Source organism: Acipenser ruthenus, chromosome 10 (assembly GCF_902713425.1).
Source record: "Acipenser ruthenus chromosome 10, fAciRut3.2 maternal haplotype, whole genome shotgun sequence".
Lineage (NCBI taxonomy): Eukaryota > Metazoa > Chordata > Actinopteri > Acipenseriformes > Acipenseridae > Acipenser > Acipenser ruthenus.
Window position 1 is genome coordinate 4,163,286 of NC_081198.1, and position 18,041 is coordinate 4,181,326.

An 18,041-nucleotide genomic window follows, 5' to 3' on the forward strand; every position below is an offset into this window, starting at 1 on the left:
GTTAACAAAGTTAAGCAACTATGTGCGGTTTTATACTAAATACTAGTAGTACACGACCTTTGAACCAGCTTGTCATAATTTCACTCTGTGGGTCAAATTGCATGATACATAAACTACCAGGAGCAGTATGGAGTTTTTAAATGGCTTTTTCAATCACAAGCAAAACACATATTTGGACTTTAAAAAAAAAAAATAATAATAATAATAATTAATAGTTAACTTTAAAATAAGGTTATCCAATTAATTTGATACTAAAAAAATAATTAACATTTTTAGGGAACTATATTTTTAAATACCATAGTTTCGCACACACAAGAAAAAACTAAAAAAACGTACTAGTGTGTGGTAACGGTATACACACTGCATAAATGATGCCTTTGTTTTTGTTATTTTAGTCTGAAAACAGTATTTTCTGTATATTCAATATTCCATAAACAATAGCAGTCAGTATATTCTGATTTACCGGTATCAATGTTGTTCTTTAATATTATAAATAAAGGTGTCTGCCGTCCTTCTCAGCAGTTGCCATATAAACCTCCAAACCAAGCGTGGCGCATGTTTGTTTCGCGTGACTGACGGTTATATGTCCGACATTTTTCGAAAATCCCGGGTGGGCAGAGCGGGTGGTGTGCTGGAGCTCTGATTGGCCAGTGTAATCACCGACAGAGCCTGATTGGTCAGACCCCGCGCCTTTGAAACGAGGAAATTGCGCCACTATTTACATTTGATTCTTACCCAGAAAATACGGCCCTGGATACACAGCTGAGACTGGGTGTGTTCTATGATATATGGAAATACTATATACAACAAAACACTGGCGCGTCTAGTACCGCTCGAAACTCCTGTAGCGAGGGAAAAGAAGTTCACAGTTTGTTTTTGGGTTGTGTCTTTTCTTCTATTAAGACTCCGAACCTCGTTTTGTAGGTGATACAGTATCGTGGAAGCAGCGGTGAAAGCTACGGCGGGTTTGCGAGACACACGCACAGCCTGCAGAGGATGCTTTGGTAAGATATTATTTCACTTTTCTCCTGTAGCTAGACCAGTAAATGTGTTTTCTGTGAAGGATTTTTCACATTTTTGTATATTTACAAATACTTTTTATAATGCTTTTCAGAATGTGAATAAAAAAAAAAAAGCTGCCATTTTAAAAATTAAAAGCCGACCTCGTATTTCGAGTGCCGACTCGCGTCTGTCTTTGGTGCAACTTAGAATCTAAGCTTCTAATATATTATATATATATATATATATATATATATATATATATATATATATATATATATATATATATATATATATATACACACACACACGTACATACACATCGGAACAGAATTGCTCACAAATAGAAAATGTTGCTACATTTCGTGTCGTTAAGCTTTAATAGTTCAAGTTTTGTTTGGTATCGTTCTGCATGGTTATAGCAACTAGGTCCAGTTGGTAACTACTTTGTCATTTATTATGAGAAACTGAAATATTGTTTCTATCACAGCAATAGTTTAGTTGTTAAATCAAAAACTACCCTTGTGCTTTTAAATGTTAATCTACTCGCATTGATACTGAACTGTAACATTAGGCGATGACTGGCTGTCACAGGATGTTGGTTACTGAGTATTTAAATAGCTTGCTTTCCTGTCTAAAGCGTTGCAATACCAGATATGTATATTTTCTGTGTCTTGGACCATTAAAAATTAAAGTCTCTAGACAATTTCTTGTTCTATTCCATAGCAATTTAATAAAATATGCAGTTAATCATAAGTCCCTGTATGTGCTCTGATATTTTTTAATGTTGTACAACTATCCCATTATGATTCAGTCAGACCTGACTGTCGACAGGGAGTCATTTAAATGGTCTACTACTGTAGACAGTTGACTTAATGCAGATTCGACTGTGCATGATTGTCTTGTCTTTGAGCTTTGTGAGACATAATGCTGATCTTTTTAGTTAGCTTTTTTTTTGCTGTTTGTTTTAAAGATAATGCACAAATAGGTGAAGGGTGTAAATCTTATGATTACCTTATGTGCACGTGTGGTTTTTTAAATTATTTTAATTTTATATTTGTGTTTCATCAGGCAAGGTATACGCAACAATGCATCTGTCTTCACTAACATACTAGCTTCCCTGCATGAAAAACAATGAACATGTTATTTGTAGTATATTAAACATGTGTTAATGTTATAGTTATTACAGTGGTCAAGCAATTATACCCTTATCTTTAGACAACCTTGTGTTTCTACATGCATGTATTTGCCAGATCACATCTTCAGTACTATGCCTAGTACTATGCCTATTAATAGCGTGACTTATGTTTTATAGTAAATGTCAATTTCTTAGTTTCACTTTTTAGGAATCATTCTGATTTATACTGTTGGTTGGCTGACAATTGATTAAAAAATTAATATATTTTTAACATTTGTGTTTGATTATTAGGAAATGAGTGTACAGGTGAACTTAAAGAACATTCCTTCCCACTTAATGGAGTCTGCATACAATAACACTGACCACCAGAGGAGCTCCAGGTAATGGTTAAACTGTATTCTTTAGCAGGTCCAATACTTGTAATGAATTAAAATAAAATGGGATATATTTATGTAGAATTGACTCCAGTTTATGCTAGATCTTGGGGTAAAAATATATATCAGCTAGGTATGTACTGTAATAATTGTTTGAGTTGAAAATCATATTTCAGTACATTTAATTTTTTTATATTCTATACACTGCTATACACTATGTTGTTGGGAGTTCTAGTTAAGAGACTGCTATTTGTGTTCCACATTTATAATACTGGTGAAATGGCATGGGGCAGAGGAAGCCTGAACTTAAAACTGGTGTAGTTATAATTAAAATAGCAGTTCTAAAGAAGTCATGTCAGTTTTTGAGTAACTGTAATTTCTTGCCTCTCTTCCTCAGGTCTTCAGAAAACATGCTAACTCCAATCAGCTTTCCTAAAACGAAAATTGCGTTATGGGATCCAGCACCAGTTGGAGAGGTGATCAGTCTGCACCTATCTTACTACAGGTTTGTCAATTGTTTCTTTTTTATACGATTGCTGAATTCCGTTTTACTTCTGCTTAATTTTAGCTTTAAAAAACACAAAAGTATCTTTATTTTTTTCTCCAAGAAACCCAAGGTTGCTGGTTGTGGAGAAAACCATGCGATTAGCCCATCGCCATGCTCGCCAAAGTAACAGAAATGACTTCTCCTGTTTCCTCCTGGGCTCAATGGTGGTGGATGATGGTAAGCTGTTTCACACATGATAAACCTGAGTGTACACAACAGTACAGCCCCAGTATAAATATATGTATTAATTTTTTTTTTGGTACATGATGTTTTTTTCTGGGATGGTGTTGCTTTTGGGTCCCCACCAATAGAGCACTTTGTCCCAGGGTTTGAGGACCACTGGATTAGACTGTGCTTGGTTTGTATTTCAGATGAGGAAGGCGTCACGTTGACAGTGGATCGGTTTGACCCAGGGCGTGAGATGCCTGGATCGCCAGGGAAGGTGCCCACAGCCCTGCTCCCTGGAGATTTCCTGATTCCCTGCACAGTGAGCACACAGGGCCCTGCTTCTGGAGACACTATTGTGCACTCTGCAGAAGACTTCCTCATTGCATTCAAGGTAAAAAAAGAAATACATCGCAGTACATTTATTATATTTCCAGAATCTGATATTCTTAATAACTTAATGTTAATACCAGCTTTCATAACAAATGGGTAAGTGTTTCTTCCGATACATGCAAAAATGTAAGTGTGATGTACAGAAGTATGTATGACCGCCTCTAATATATCCCCATCGGAGGGGATTTCATCCCCAGCGGGCAATAATTAATAATGACATTTCAAATCAAGATACCGCCAGTTTAAATGCAGTTTTATTGTATTGTGCTGTACTGTAAATACTGATTTCTGTTTGGATTTTCTTCAAAGTGGTGTTTTTTGTAAACTTGTTTAAACAGGTTTGTTTCTCAGTACATCAGTAAGACGTTGGATAAACAGGTTAAAACAGAATCATTTTAGCCTTTATGAAGCTGTTTATAATGCTACTGGAGTTAGAAATAGGACAAGGGCGCGTGCTCAATGAAAACCCAGCTGGCCACTTTTCTTTCTTTTTTAATAAGCACTTCTTTGCAGTTGCAGTTTAATGTGAGGGCTTTTCTTTATGTTGTCAACTTCACCTGATGGGAGTCTGCATGCTTGCAGTGTGGCAGTTACACAGTCTGTCTACAGCAGATGGTTGGAACTGTTGAATAGTGAACAAATCACTAATTGCAGTAGATTTGTTTGTCTGCCTTCCAACAGGTAGCAACTTAAAGCACTTTTTTTGACAACTTCAGAATTAACATAACAGCTTTAGTCAGCTCTGCATAGTACAATAATTAATACAGGCATTATTTATTATCAATATATGATAAAATATGTTCCATACAATCTATATCTTTCATTTACTTGTACAGCTCCCTATATGTTTGTTACACAAATATATTCACCATTATAAATACTGTACAACATTTCATGTTTGTATTTATTAAATGTTCTCAAGTACATAGACTTTCAACAAAAGACATAGTGAATATCTTTTTTTCAGTATTACAAAATTCTAATGTAATTCAATGACATTAAATAGTGGAAACTTAAATATTAGCCCAAAAATCTAACCGCTGGTTTCACAGACCCCGATTAGCACTAATCTTGCAATACCTTACCTAAAGTGACATTGGATAATCCAAGATTAGTGCTAATCGGGGGCTGTGAAACCAGCTGGAAATGTTATACTAAGGGCATTAACACTTGTTTGACTTTTTTTTACTTTTGCAACACAATAACCATAATTTCCCTTTATTCAACAGATGCTTCAGCATCGCTGTTGCAGTAAAGACACCCTGGACCCTTCAAAGCTCTTGACTATGAGAGCACAACTGACCTGTGCAGAGCACATGGATAACCTCAACTTCAGCCTTCACTGGGCAGCTGTTACAATAGCCAACACTCTGGACGCCACACCAGTCAAACCAGTTCCCATCATCCCTACCGCACTGGCAAGGAACCTGACCAGCCCCATGAACATCGCACAGGTTCAGGGAGTGTGTAAATTTGGGTGAGTTTGTGTGTGTCTTATTTTGTTATAAATGTATTTTACAGAAATGGTAGTTAGGTAACCCACTGCTTATAATTTTGTCATTCACTGCTGGACATCAGAATAGAGGTGTTTCTCAAATTGTGAAAAGGGTGTTTTTGTTAGCACTGTCAATCAGTTGTAATTCACAGTCAAGACCACAACTGTATATTATGAGCCATTATTTATTTATTTTTAAATGGGCAGGGTATGGGTTTACAAAGGCTAACCATAAAACCTGTTTTTCTGTTGTGTTTGTGTGTGTTTTATTATTTATTTTTTATAAAGATTCCTTACCATGGACCAAACCCGTAAACTGCTCCTGGTGCTTGAATCGGATCCAAAAGCTTATACTTTGCCTCTTGTTGGGATGTAAGTGTATTATAAATGTATTTAAAAAAAAAAAAAAAAAAAGCTTCATTTTTTTCAATAGTAAATCGTATATTGTAGACAAATAAAACTGTGACAGTGTCACCAGCTGTCAAAGACAACTGCAGTTCGGTCTTCTCCCTTTACATATACTTGATCCTTGTAACAGTTGTTCTTTATTACTGTTCTTTGCAGATGGCTAAGTGGGATTACCCATATCCACAGTCCTCAGGTCTGGGCTTGTTGCCTCCGATACCTGTTCAGCTCATCTCTTCAGGACAGGTAAGAGAACTATTTGTTGAGAAATACTTTAATTATAGTCTTGGATAATACCATTCTACACTTTATTGTTAGTCATTGATTTCACTAGAGACATTCAGTACTGGCTTAAACTATCCATCCCTGCTCAGGAGAAATTAGAATGAAGCATGTATTTTTGTTTGAAAAAAAGTTTCAAAATATCTCTTTTAATGCTTGTATTGTTAGTAGTGTTCTGATGTTTTGTTGCAGGGTTGTGAGTGAGGGTGGCGGTTTCCTCATTGTTCTGTACTCCCTCACACACAAGGAGCCAGAGTTCTATGAGTGTCGTCTCTGCACTGGACAGCAGGAGCTGGGGTTTCAACTGCTAACCAGCACAGAATCTCTCAACCTTTTTAAGGTGTGTTCAGTGTTGCATATAAATATGTTCTCCTGACTAAAAAACATTATATATATATATATATATATATATATATATATATATATATATATATATATATATATAATATAATATAATTTATATATATATATAATTTTAGTGTGTGTATTTTTCCACAACGGCAGCCGAACCTGGGGCGAGCCCATTCTCTCTTCTCCTCGACCGACCCGCTCTCCTTCTCGTACTTGGTTTGTTTGTCGTTCAAAGTGAACGCCCGACCGCCGTTTAGCCAGGCTATTTATAGTTTAAAAACTGCTAATTGAAATGATCCATGAGTGGGAATGTTAACTTTTTTTTGTTGTAAAAAATATAGCGTTGATTACATGGTGCTTTATGCATGGTTAATTCACGGAAAGTTAAATTTTTGCTTCACTGTATGTGCATTATAGGGAGGGAGTTATTTTATTTTGTATTTTAGTCCGATGTGTCCCGCGACGCCCCCCACCCCCTGCCCCATTTAATGCTCTTTGGTTATAATGTTCATATTGAGTGTGTCCCGAGACCCGCATTATAACGAGGGATTTGGGTCAGAATTTGATTGCAGGGACGTTCATTGTCAAAAATATATTAGAATTATGACTCCCTGTTAAAAAGGTTTTTTTATTGTACTTAATTAAAACCAACAGAATGCAATTACCTTTTGAAACCACTGCAGTGTAAAATGCTAAACAAATTCGGAAGATAATGTTTTTAAATGATTAAAGGTGGCATTGGGACATACAAGTAAATCTAGCCAAACTGAATTAGTTTTTTTCTTGAATTAAGAATGTGAATCCATCAGACCGACAGCCGATCCAGTTTGAACTTAGTGCAGAAAGCCAGAATCAGGAGACTGACTTCTTTAAGGAGGTGTCGGCCCGCGTGTCTTTCACCAGGTATGATTGGGGGGTAGGAATACTTTACAGATCTACAATATATTGGAAGTCTACACAATGCACTGTCAAACACTGTATTTCACCAATAACTGTAAATGCAAAGTCATAACACATTCAGTAGTACTAGAAATAAAAATAACATTTGACAAAACATTACAAGTCTTGCGGCATTGATCCTCAGCGTTCTGCTGGCATCTGGTTGCTGTGTGTCTGGAGTGGAGTACATTCATTCTGGCTTTCTCTTGGTGTTTTTACACATTTTCATTCAGGCTATATACAGAATGCCCAGACCAAGACACTGTACAAAAATGATTACCTGACATTCTAGACAATGGTTGAGCTAACTGGAATTGAAGAATTAACACGTGCCATGCCAATGGGCGAGCTCATTTCAAACCTGTCCTGTAATGTTTTGTTACATTTTTCTTTTTCCTAAGTTCTCGGGTGAACTCTCCTCCTAACAAGCTGTCTGTGAGTGACCATGACTCGGGTGTGGATGAGGACTTCTCTCCCAGGCCGTCCCCGAGCCCACACCCTGCCAGCCAGCAGGTACAGTGAAATATGAAAGCTTCATAGGCTAATAGGAGTTAACAGGTTCTTTCTCTGACGTGTGAAAATGGACTCCTGGGCCTCCAGTTTGTAGCTTATTTATGAGGCCTTATAACTTAAGATGAAATATATTTGTACACATAGTATGCGTTAACAGAGTCAGCCGAGTCACTGGATGGCAGTGCTGAGATGTATAATTGAACAAATCCAGTTTATTTTTATATAGGTTTTAATTGCTTACTTAATATCCATGCACTTGTGTTTGACAGCTACGTCAGATTCATCCCTCAGTGCCGGAGCTCTCTATTGTCTTTGATGGCAGCTTCACAGACTCCAATAAAGCTGATCAGTGTCTACAAGGTTTTGGAATCAGACCTTCTCCAGCTTCAGCTCCTCAACAACACATGAGAAGTGCTGGGCCTATTCAAGAACTGTACCCGGAGGCAAGGCAGTCCAGTATCGGATCCTGCTCTGGGTCATTTCCAGTAAGGCGCTTTCTAGCTCCTGCAAACCAGCCAATGAAGGTCTGCAAAGGCAGAGCGAGTCCTGCTCAGCACCAGCCTGTTAATTGGAAGGGAGGTCCTCCACTCAGGAAGAGTTCTGGATCCTCCGCTTCATCAGCATCCTCCTCCTCCTCCTCCTCCTCCTCATCAACTCCACAGAGTGGACCGTCGCCCAACACCTCCATTCATCAGCCTAAAGGGCACCTGCCTTCTGCCAGTAAGAGGGGCATTTCCCCAGCTGGCAGACCGGGAGCCCCTGGCACTCAAAGACCTCCCTCCCCTGGAAATCCATCAGCTAGACGTGGCCTGCCACACAGTGCACAAACACCAGCCCGGACGTCCAACTTCCACATGCCCTTTTCGCCGCCTCATGGTCCAAACCAGCACCCTGCTAGCTTCTGCAGCTGTTGTCAGCATCGCGGTCGTGTGCCATACTATCCAATAAACTCGTGGCAAGGCGTTCCCAACTTTGCATCCAACGGTAGCCCTGTTTACTGCCCATCAGATTCCCTGGCTCATGACTGCAGTTTTCCTCCCTTCCACCAGGGCATGAGCTGTCAATGCAATGGTCACTGCAGCCCAATGTGTCAAACAAACAGTCCTGCTAGTCAGGCTTCACGTGATAATAGTGCTCTTCCGATGCCTGGAGCACAGAATACCCAGAAGACTAGTCCTTCTAAAGTGCAGTTCTGTCTCAGCCATGCTGCCTGCGTGCCTCAGCCTTCCCCCCAGCCCCCTGCTGAGATCGGACTGATGGGGTTACCTCATGATGCTTATAAGATTCTTGTGGAACAGGACAAGCAGTTGAAAGTGCTACAAGCCCAGGTTTGTATAGCCAGCAAAACCACTCTTTCCCCCTACTTTTCAAATATTAAATTATTTTGCTGCCACCGTAAATTAAATGTTACCCCTCTGCTATGCCGCTAGTGCGTGAGCATGCATGATTAAAATGTGCATAAAAATCAACAGTTTTGCAGTCAGCTAGGTTTATTGAAAGCTTTGATAAAAATTCAAGGCCGTTATCATGCTCACTATCCTGAGTGCTAAGATCTGGCATACATTACCCAGCCACATCCAGTATTTTAAAAATTGATTTACTAATAGAGATGATCAAAAAAAGACTTTCATATGACCATAAAAAGCTCATATTCATGTAGTTAGTTATTTAGAACATTTCACGGTCACAAAGTTCTGAGTTAGGTTGTATATAATCGTTTAACATTTTAAAATCTTTCTAGATCCAAAAGCTGTTGGAGGCTCAGAGTAACCCACCCTGCTCTCACACGTCCCCTCCACAGTCAGGGAGGCAGGTGGAGTCTGTTGCCATGGAAACCCAGACTGCTCTGGGCGTGCACATGAAAAAGAGTGTCAGTATTGCTGTGAGCACAGGTAAGAGCAGCACAGCAGACATTTCTGATGTGTATTCTCTTATCTCCAGTCAAAGTAAATAAGTCAAGATTATTCATCACACATGACACATCAGATATTTATTTTGAGAGGTGGGACAGGGACTTTAAAATACAGTTTTTCAATAGTAGACAAATTTAAATAAATAACCTTCCAAAGAAAACTACATTGTAGCAAGGACGAAACTATATAGTAGCTCACTAAGTGGGGGGAAAAACAAATATCTAGTTAGTGCACATGAGGGCGAATGACAGCTTTCAAGCACTCCTGTTGGTAGAGTGTGTATTATGTGTTTTAATATTTATAATTTTATTGTTTAAGGAGCAAGCTTGTTTTGGAGCCCGACTGTAGATCAGGAGGAGGTGGCGATGCTAGAGTCCCAGGATGAGGAAATGGGCATCTCTCTCACTACTGAGGAAGACACCACTCACAACAGCATTGCTTCCTCACTGAAGGCTGTCGATATCCACAGCTTTGCAGAGAGCACCCAGGTCATAGCAGAGGAGTCTATTGTTCCATCAAATACAGCCAGGTAAGCATTGGCAGAGGTAGCCAAAAGGGATCAACAAAAATACAATTGTTCAAGCAGAAATCTATTCTTTGATACAAAACATGTGGGATGTTATGCACCAATGCCTGTCTGTCTGTTAGTCTACATGGTGTCAGATTTTTCCACTCCTAGTCTCCAATAAATGTTTCAAATTGCATTTGTTTAAAATCCAGTCATTATTATACATTTTTATTATATTTTTTACAATTCACATTATATAATTATGATTGGAAGAACTTGCTTCATGTGTGTTTTCGTTTTCTCATTTTTATTGTTTTGTTTTATCTTCAGTTCTTCATCTCAGTTTTGGAATGAGCGGGGGCCCCTGGTAACATTCCAAAGCCCTGAACTTGGGGAGAGTGTCAGCATGTGCATCCAGTCATTGCCAGTAGAGGGGGCAAAAAAGCAGGAAAATGAGAAAGTGAATCATCAGCCAAACAGTGAACTGCATAATGAGCAGAAATTTTATCAGGACTTGCTGGTAAGTTTTGGTTAAAATATATATTTAATTTTAAATGCCAATTTAACGATTTATTTGGCTTCATAAAGACAGTTATGTAATGATTTGTACGTGGTTTATTAAAGTTTCTAAAACTTTACATTTGATGATATATATGGTTGTATGTATATCCACAGATTTAGTGAGTAATTCATCATCAAGGGTGTATTGCTCACTAAGTAGCTTTTTCTTGTACTTTGAAAAAGCTATACTGTAAAATGTTCTTTGTGCACTCCACACACTGTTTCTTTCAAAGACAATTTTACTCCATACTGTAGTTTCCACTCTATATTTATAAAGCTTAATTTCCCATAGCATATTTGATTTTTAAAGCTATTTTACCACGATGTGACATTCTAGTGACAAGTGCATTGTGTTTTGATTCCTGCTGTGTTTTGATGTCAGGGCCAGGTGAACATCCGCTTGCAGGCCTCTTCATCTGGAGACGAAGAAGAGCCGGGGCAGAGACAGGCCATGCACTCTGGGACAGGGGCCCTGGATTCATCTCCTGTGTCCCAAAGCAGCAGCCGGAAAAAGCAGTCAGCCCCCAGCAAGTGCGACAAGGACATGGTCCGGAACGCCACCCTGAAACAGCTGGAACACCTGGGAGTGAAGGTTGACCGCTGTGTGAAAGGCAATAAAACCAAGGCCAAGGTGGAGAGTGCCAGGTAACTTTTTTTTAAATTGCAGAGTTTCTGTTTCTAGAATGTGTTTATGTTGTCTCTCTCTTTACTTGTATGCCTGTCTGTCTGTCTGTGTGGGTAAGAATGCACAACAATACCTACAATGTCTTACATCGAGAATACTGACAAGTTAGTCTTAAACATCCCCCAGATTGATACACTCAATAGCATGTGGTGAGGAATGTTGTAACCAAGTTTTATAACAATTAAGTAAGCAGTATAATATATCGGGATGAATAATACACTATTGTATTCCAAAGAACCTTGTATGTTACCTATACAGTTACATAAGCGTTACTGTATTTCAAAAATTGACAAAATTCTGATCTTAAATATATTGCCTGCTAAGATTTTTCTCAAGTTACAAAAGGTCAGTTGCTTGACTTGTCTGTTTCTCCGGTTTCAGCACGCTGGCTTGTATATACCCCCAGGCAGTCCTCCCCAGGCTGAATTACGTGTCCTTTGGGAACATGGCTACGAGTGGCTTCGGCCCCAGCGGTGTGGACCTGAGCCTGGAAGCCAACGCCATAGCCCTAAAGTACCTGAACGACTCGCAGCTATCCCAGCTCTCCGTGAGCAGAGGGGGGCGCCAAACCGGGCAAGAAGAGTCCCAGTCCCTCAGCGTCATCCTACAGCACAACACCACTACAGAGAAGAGCATGGTGGGCATGAGCTTGATGTCTCCCAATAACATGTCATTCGCTACCAGGAAATACATGAAGAGGTACGGGCTCATTGAGTGCGAGGATAGCAGTGAGGAGGAAGAGGAGGGGGCCAGTGAGAGCCAGATCGAGACCACCGTGGTGTCTGTGTCTGACAGCTACAGGAAGGACTACGCTGAAAGGGGCGCTGAAAGACAGCAAGAGTTGCTCCAGCAGCAGCCGCACCGCAATAGTGGTGCAAGGGTGTGCAACGACTGGGAAGGGAACATTTTGAAAAACATTACCAATGAGATTCCCTCCCAGCAGCAGCAGCAGCAGCAGCAGCTCTCAGACCAGGATTCCCAGCAGATACTCAGGGACCTGAAACCTAAAATGAAGCTCTTGGCAGGGGTTACCCACATCTCTCAGGACCCTGACAAGGAAAACGGCATGCAGTTTTTCCCTGACAAGCTCCTACATGACTCCCCTGTAACACAGAAGCATATGGAGAGCCAGGGATCTGTGGGGAACTTTTTAGATGTCAACAGGCTGCGGCAGCTTCCCAAACTCTTCTGAGTTTTATAAATGGGGAGGACTATAAAGACTTCTATTATATCTGGATTAAACCAGGCTGGCAGCTTTTTAGGAAAAATGTTTACAAAACTTTTGTGTCAAAAGGATTGTTATAATGACATTTTTGGATGACCAGAAAGCTTGCTTTATCTCTTACTTGACTGATCCCATTGCATCCATCCAATATGAACAGTCTCCATGTTTTAACCAATCCTTTCAATGTTTTCATTTTTCTAAGAAAATATGATGAACTTCAGTGAGTATTCCTAGCGTTAACACAATCTTTTTCTCAAAGTTTCATTCCCCCTGTCTTATTATGTATTGGCAATATGTGGCTACAAAAAAGGATACACACTTTTACCTTGTTGAAAACTGATGGGAGTAGTTGTTCTCTCTTCATATTATGGATATATAATACCTTTTTAGAAACCAACAAAAACAATAATGCTTAAATGCTAAATATACATAGTAGCCTTGAATTTGGTTGAATTGAAGCTTTTGAACTTGCCAACATACACATTATGTACTTGGCATTCTAATAGAGACATTTAGATACATTATTGCTGTGTCAAATCTGCCTCAGTATTTATTTGCTCAAGTAACTTGACCTATTTCCCTGAATGAATTGTGCTATGGATTACAAACTCGGGTTCTCTCATTCCTGTAGGAACAGTACTGTTTATACAAGCCAAGTCCTACTAATTAGAAATGTACGCATGTTGAGTTATTGGTCCAATCCTCTGAAATGTGCCTTAACCTCTGTTCCTTTCCATGTTTGTGTGTGGGTTTTAGTGTGACGTGTGTGTCTCTTGATTTGCACTTTTAGAACTGTTTGTAGTCCACAGTGTTTTGCTTATATCAGATCCTCCCATGTTGGTACACTCCACCTATAGGTTGTGTATTGAACTTTAAACAGAACTGCTGTGACTGCCTTCTGCACATTCGCATTCATAGCTAATCTGAGGGCCCCGTTGCTTTTATAACCACTGTTCCAGTTAAGTCAACTCAGACTCTGCCGTGTGTGTGTGACCAAAATCAGTGTTATATAATTTTTTTTATTTCAATTATTTTAAAAGATCTCAGGAGTGTTTTGGGGTTATTAAACACAATTCACCTGGTTTGCCTGTGCGTGTGTTTTTTGTATTTATTAATATTTTATATTTTTACAAGTTTTTAAATAAAGAGCAATTTAATTAACCAGCTGTGTGTGTATTTATTTATATAATTTTGAAAAATGTATCGTGAGAAATAAATGTGCTGCTGATGTGCTTAATTTATGATTGATCCATATCCTGTCCAATTGTTTTGAAGCGTAAAGGGGATTAATTTTAAAATGTATTGCATCGTTAACAACCAGAGGATGCCATTCGGCACATCAATGCTCATCCGGTTTCTAGTACCTCATTGACATTTTCCTAGGATCCTAAAGGATCCCAGTCCATACACTCTCCACTCGCTGTAAAAACAAACAAGTATTATTATATTATTATACAAGACAACTATATTGCCTGTTTTTATTTCCCAGGTGTTACTCCTGTTGCTGCTTTTGAAAATGCTCTTCAAGCTTTGCTAATCTTTGTGGGAAACGAGTAGGGTATCCATCTACCCCTCTGATAACAGCCAGTCGCTGCTAGTATTAACTGTTCATAAAATATGTCTTTATGAATCAAACACAAAGTAGTCATAACAAATAAATGTGCTGTATTTAAAACAAAAAGATTCAAGTAGTCTCCGAACAATACTGAAATAACCGGTCCGCAATGAAATACAACTTTCAGTTGCCTAAAAATGACTAAATAACCTATTTCTCCACCTCTATTTACCAAGAATAAATTAGGTGATTTTTATAACGTCACTTGGCTACTTTGTGCTGTTGCTGCTGCCATTGTCTAAATTTTCACACTTTGTAAATAGATGGAGTTTCCATTGAAAAACTACATCACTTACCCCACATCCTGTTTATTTGTGACTGAGGACCAGTGCACAGGAAGTAGTCTCTGGAGAAATTATTCTGTTTCATTACCCTGTGCCTACCGTCTAAAGCCAGGGAACAAGAGTAAACCCTTAAGGATAGAATACAGTGCCGAATGGGGTTGTCCTAGAATGTTTTTAAACATAGTATGGTCCTGCCAAATGTCATTGCTCAACAGCTTGTAGATGCCAAGTGACTTTATATAATTATAGTAAATCTGGGACACTAGTCAAGGCACACGTAAGGCAAAATATTCAACTTTCCTTCGTCTCTATAAGGGTCCAATGAAATACACCGCGCCCAGTCATACCAATTTCCTTTGTCGTCATAACAACCGTTAACTCCCTGCCAGTTTTGAGTGTGCAGTCGAGCCACGTCCTCCATTGAGACCTCTCGGATGACTCCAGAAATACTGGTGCTAGGCTCTGTTGGCAGCACTAGAGAAGGCTGTGAAGTGGGGCAGCAGTCCCTCAAGTGTTCACGGTATTCTTGAGGCTCCAAGCTGGAGAAGGACCACCTGTGACACTGGCTGCTCAGGTATTTTTGAATGATCTTGTTTTTGGCAAACTCCTTCCAGTCCTGCTTGTCCATGCTGTCCCAAATCTGCAAGTTCCTCTCCCGCAGCTCGGAAACTTGACCGCAGCTAACCGCCAGTACCCCAACATCATGAGTGGCCGCTATTGTCTTCTGACTAGCTAGAATAATCTGCCCCGTCAAGGGGTTGTACGTTATTCTCCGTTCTTTTAACCTCCCTGGTCTTTCCATCGTGTCCGATTGTGGGCTGTCAAGGTTCACTCTGAAGTCTTTGAGCCTCCCCTTCTTTCTCCCTCTTTTGGGTTTGTTTTTTAAAGGAATCCTTTCCGTGTCTAAACAGTCTGTAGGCACTAGTGAACCGATATTGTCCTTAGGCTGGTTATAACCAATCTCGGGCAATATTGGGAGCTTTGTGTTCTGGTTATCAAAGGTTGAGGGCTGAGAACTACTGGTGTGCTGCACCTCTTCAACACGCTCCATCAGACTGACTGGGAAAGGCAGTGTTGACTGGGGCCACTTGTGATTCGCAGAGTAATCTGAAGCGACAGCAGCTGGGCTGTGTGGAGGTGTGCTACAACTGGCTGGGGAAATGGTCTCCAAACTTCCAGGTTCCTGAAATACTCTAGGCCAGGATTCGGGTTTCCCCAGCCAAGGGTTTGAGTGACCAGAATTGGGGCTAGGTGGCACTTTGTTGCTTCTGGCAAGATGCCTGTGATTGGCGACCTTGGGCACTGCTTTAGAAGAGGTGACGGGTCTATAGGGGAGGAAACCCGGGCTCGCTGACTCAGCTGTGGGGCTGGTGATGACCTCTGGGCTGTCCACTGCAGTGAACTCCTGTTTTAGGCGCATGTTGTATTGAGTGAAGGATAGGTCTTTGGTGGAAGGAGGAACATTCCTGTTGTCCACATCTGCAGACTTTGGAAAACAAGTTTCTGGAAAGGCCATCTCCAGTGTGTCTGTGTCTGCCTCTGCAGTGACACCAGGAGCTACCACCATTGACTCCTGCCCGACCAGAGCGATCTTCCTCCAGGTTTTCAGCAGCCTTTTGGCTCGTTTGGAAAGATCTGTGTTCAAGGTCTTCTTACGCAAGTTGTTAATGTGTCTTCCCAATCTTGTTTCCTAAATAAATAAAAAAGTGAAATTAGTCAAATATAGCATATCATGTTCGACACTGATCAGACTGGTTGTGTGAGCAAACTGCCCAGTCCTACGCTTAAATCACTAAACTGGGAAATGGTAACTTACCTAAAAATACCCAACACCTTCATACAGATAATGTACTAAGCATTAAAATAGATACATTACTGGAGTGTCTTACATCTGCTTTATTATTTGAATTGCTTAAAGTCACTACCTGGAAACACAAGTCCAGTGATTCAGAACTTGCCCGTAGATAGATTTGCTTTGCAGCTTGTTGATTTTGTGTGTACCAGTGCATGTGAATTCATTCAAATATTGCTAAGCATTTTTTTTATAATTCTGTATTGGGATTTATGGCCAAAGAAAACAGGCATACCTCAAGTTCTTCTTTAGTAATGGGGTATTTCTCCAGCATTGCGATAACTTCCGCCACTGTCTTCATGCACAATACCTAATTCACAAGCAGCAGTACATTCAATTAGAATTCACCAAAATAACTTTGTTCATGATTTATTTATTTATTTATTTATTGGTATACACTGAATATTTTATATTTTTAATGTTGTGTTAGATAATGATCTTTATCCTTGATCTGTTTGACCTACAGGAGAGATCATTAAACCTGTTGCTTTACTGAGCCTCATAACAAAATGTTATATTGGGACTGAGTGCATAAATTACACATTAAACCTGAATTATATGAGATGTTAAAAGATCAGAAACATTGCAATATGCAGAACACATGTTTGTGTGTTGTTGACTGAATTATTTCTAATGCAAAAGGAGCACCTGACACATTCTGTAATATAAAAAGCTGCATCTCCCTACACTTGCAGTCAGTTTAAGTCACAATGGGAATCTCAACAATTATATTTCTCTAAAATGATAACTGCAGAATGGTCACTCTTTAGAACTAGCTTCTTGGCTTGGAGCCCTCACATTGTATTAATTCAGTCCTGGCTACCAAGGGCTACTCCCCATGTCATGATACAGGTTTGTGTATATATATATATATATATATATATATATATATATATATATATATATATATATGTGTGTGTGTGTTGTGTGTGTACATGGGGAAGTATTTCTTGTGGGTTTAGAATGTTCTCATTTTGTTTGCAGTTATGAATGAGAAAGATTTTAGCATCTTGCTTTAATAACACGTTCTGAGGTATTGCTATTATTTCGGTAACTGTTGCTTTTTGTAAATCCAACATACTTTGTAGTAGTGCGGGAAATGGTACTTAATTGACAAGAATATGGATAGCGTTTAAGATACTCTACAATAAATAGTGGCTAATATTACCTGGAATTAATCTTTCAAAAACACACTCAGAAAACGCCCACCCCATCCCTTCATCCCAAACTGGCAAATGTGGTAGAAGTTAACCAAAGATAAATAAAAATTAAAACATATTAATGGAAGATTCAATTGCATATGTTAGATTAATAATGCAATAAGGCCGCATGAAGCCAAATACTACCGCTACTAGTTGGAAAACGAAAGTGAAGTTTCATATTTAAATGTTAAGCCCCTCATTCAGTCTTACATTAGCATCCCGGTCTATCGATTGAAGCAATAGCTCCTTTAGCTGAAGTGGAGAAGGAGAAGCATCGCTATGATACATTATTTAGAGATTATGTAGTACTTGGAAAACGACGCTTCTCCCCCGCTAGTTATCCTCCAAGCATGAAGTTAACTTACAGTTTCACACAAACAACTTCCTCACCTCCCAGCAACCACGCCCATTCCACTGCCAATGTACGCCGCAACGTCACCATGCATGTGACATCTTGGTCGCCATCTTAGTAAGGTCAAGATCTTACCTTGCTGAATTGGGAAATAGATACATGCCTCGCAGTAGGGCTTAGAAAAACATTTTCTTATTTATTTATTTATTTATTTACCAATTAAATATATATGTTTTAGTAATA

General features: G+C 39.4%; 2 protein-coding genes across 4 annotated transcripts; one reads left to right on the forward strand and one right to left on the reverse strand.

Moving 5' to 3' along the window:
• Positions 1-612: 612 nt before the first annotated feature.
• On the forward strand, positions 613-13,654 carry LOC117404536 (SCL-interrupting locus protein homolog). The gene is made up of 17 exons (XM_034007403.3): positions 613-1,004; positions 2,429-2,517; positions 2,909-3,016; positions 3,120-3,235; positions 3,430-3,617; positions 4,846-5,093; positions 5,400-5,483; positions 5,676-5,762; positions 5,991-6,138; positions 6,943-7,052; positions 7,490-7,601; positions 7,871-8,929; positions 9,343-9,493; positions 9,833-10,043; positions 10,353-10,542; positions 10,966-11,228; positions 11,650-13,654. The coding sequence occupies exons 2-17, from the start codon at positions 2,432-2,434 to the stop codon at positions 12,458-12,460; spliced, it is 3,972 nt and encodes a 1,323-aa protein (XP_033863294.3). The 5' UTR covers positions 613-1,004; positions 2,429-2,431; the 3' UTR covers positions 12,461-13,654.
• A 484-nt stretch (positions 13,655-14,138) lies between these two features.
• LOC117413978 (mediator of RNA polymerase II transcription subunit 26-like) lies at positions 14,139-17,900 on the reverse strand. 3 transcript variants are annotated; one of them, XM_059031546.1, is made up of 3 exons: positions 17,837-17,900; positions 16,480-16,554; positions 14,139-16,082 (listed from the first exon to the last, which is right to left on the reverse strand). In XM_059031546.1, exons 2-3 carry the CDS (start codon positions 16,543-16,545, stop codon positions 14,655-14,657), a joined length of 1,494 nt encoding a protein of 497 aa, XP_058887529.1. In that variant the 5' UTR covers positions 16,546-16,554; positions 17,837-17,900; the 3' UTR covers positions 14,139-14,654. The 3 variants fall into 3 exon arrangements, with proteins under 3 accessions (XP_058887529.1, XP_033879387.3, XP_033879379.3); XM_034023496.3 differs by having other exon boundaries at positions 17,812-17,890; XM_034023488.3 differs by lacking the exon at positions 17,837-17,900 and adding an exon at positions 17,657-17,801.
• Between the last annotated feature and the right edge of the window lie 141 nt (positions 17,901-18,041).

Coding starts and splice junctions, on each gene's coding strand:
- LOC117404536 (XM_034007403.3), top strand. CDS start 2,432: ATGAGTGTACAGGTGAACTTAAAGAACATTCCTTCCCACTTAATGGAG. Junction 5,484..5,675: donor ACTTTGCCTCTTGTTGGGAT/GTAAGTGTATTA, acceptor TGTTCTTTGCAG/ATGGCTAAGTGGGATTACCC. Junction 10,543..10,965: donor AATTTTATCAGGACTTGCTG/GTAAGTTTTGGT, acceptor TTTTGATGTCAG/GGCCAGGTGAACATCCGCTT.
- LOC117413978 (XM_034023488.3), bottom strand. CDS start 17,734: ATGTATCATAGCGATGCTTCTCCTTCTCCACTTCAGCTAAAGGAGCTA. Junction 16,555..17,656: donor CGATAGACCGGGATGCTAAT/GTAAGACTGAAT, acceptor CTTGTGAATTAG/GTATTGTGCATGAAGACAGT. Junction 16,083..16,479: donor TTACTAAAGAAGAACTTGAG/GTATGCCTGTTT, acceptor TTATTTATTTAG/GAAACAAGATTGGGAAGACA.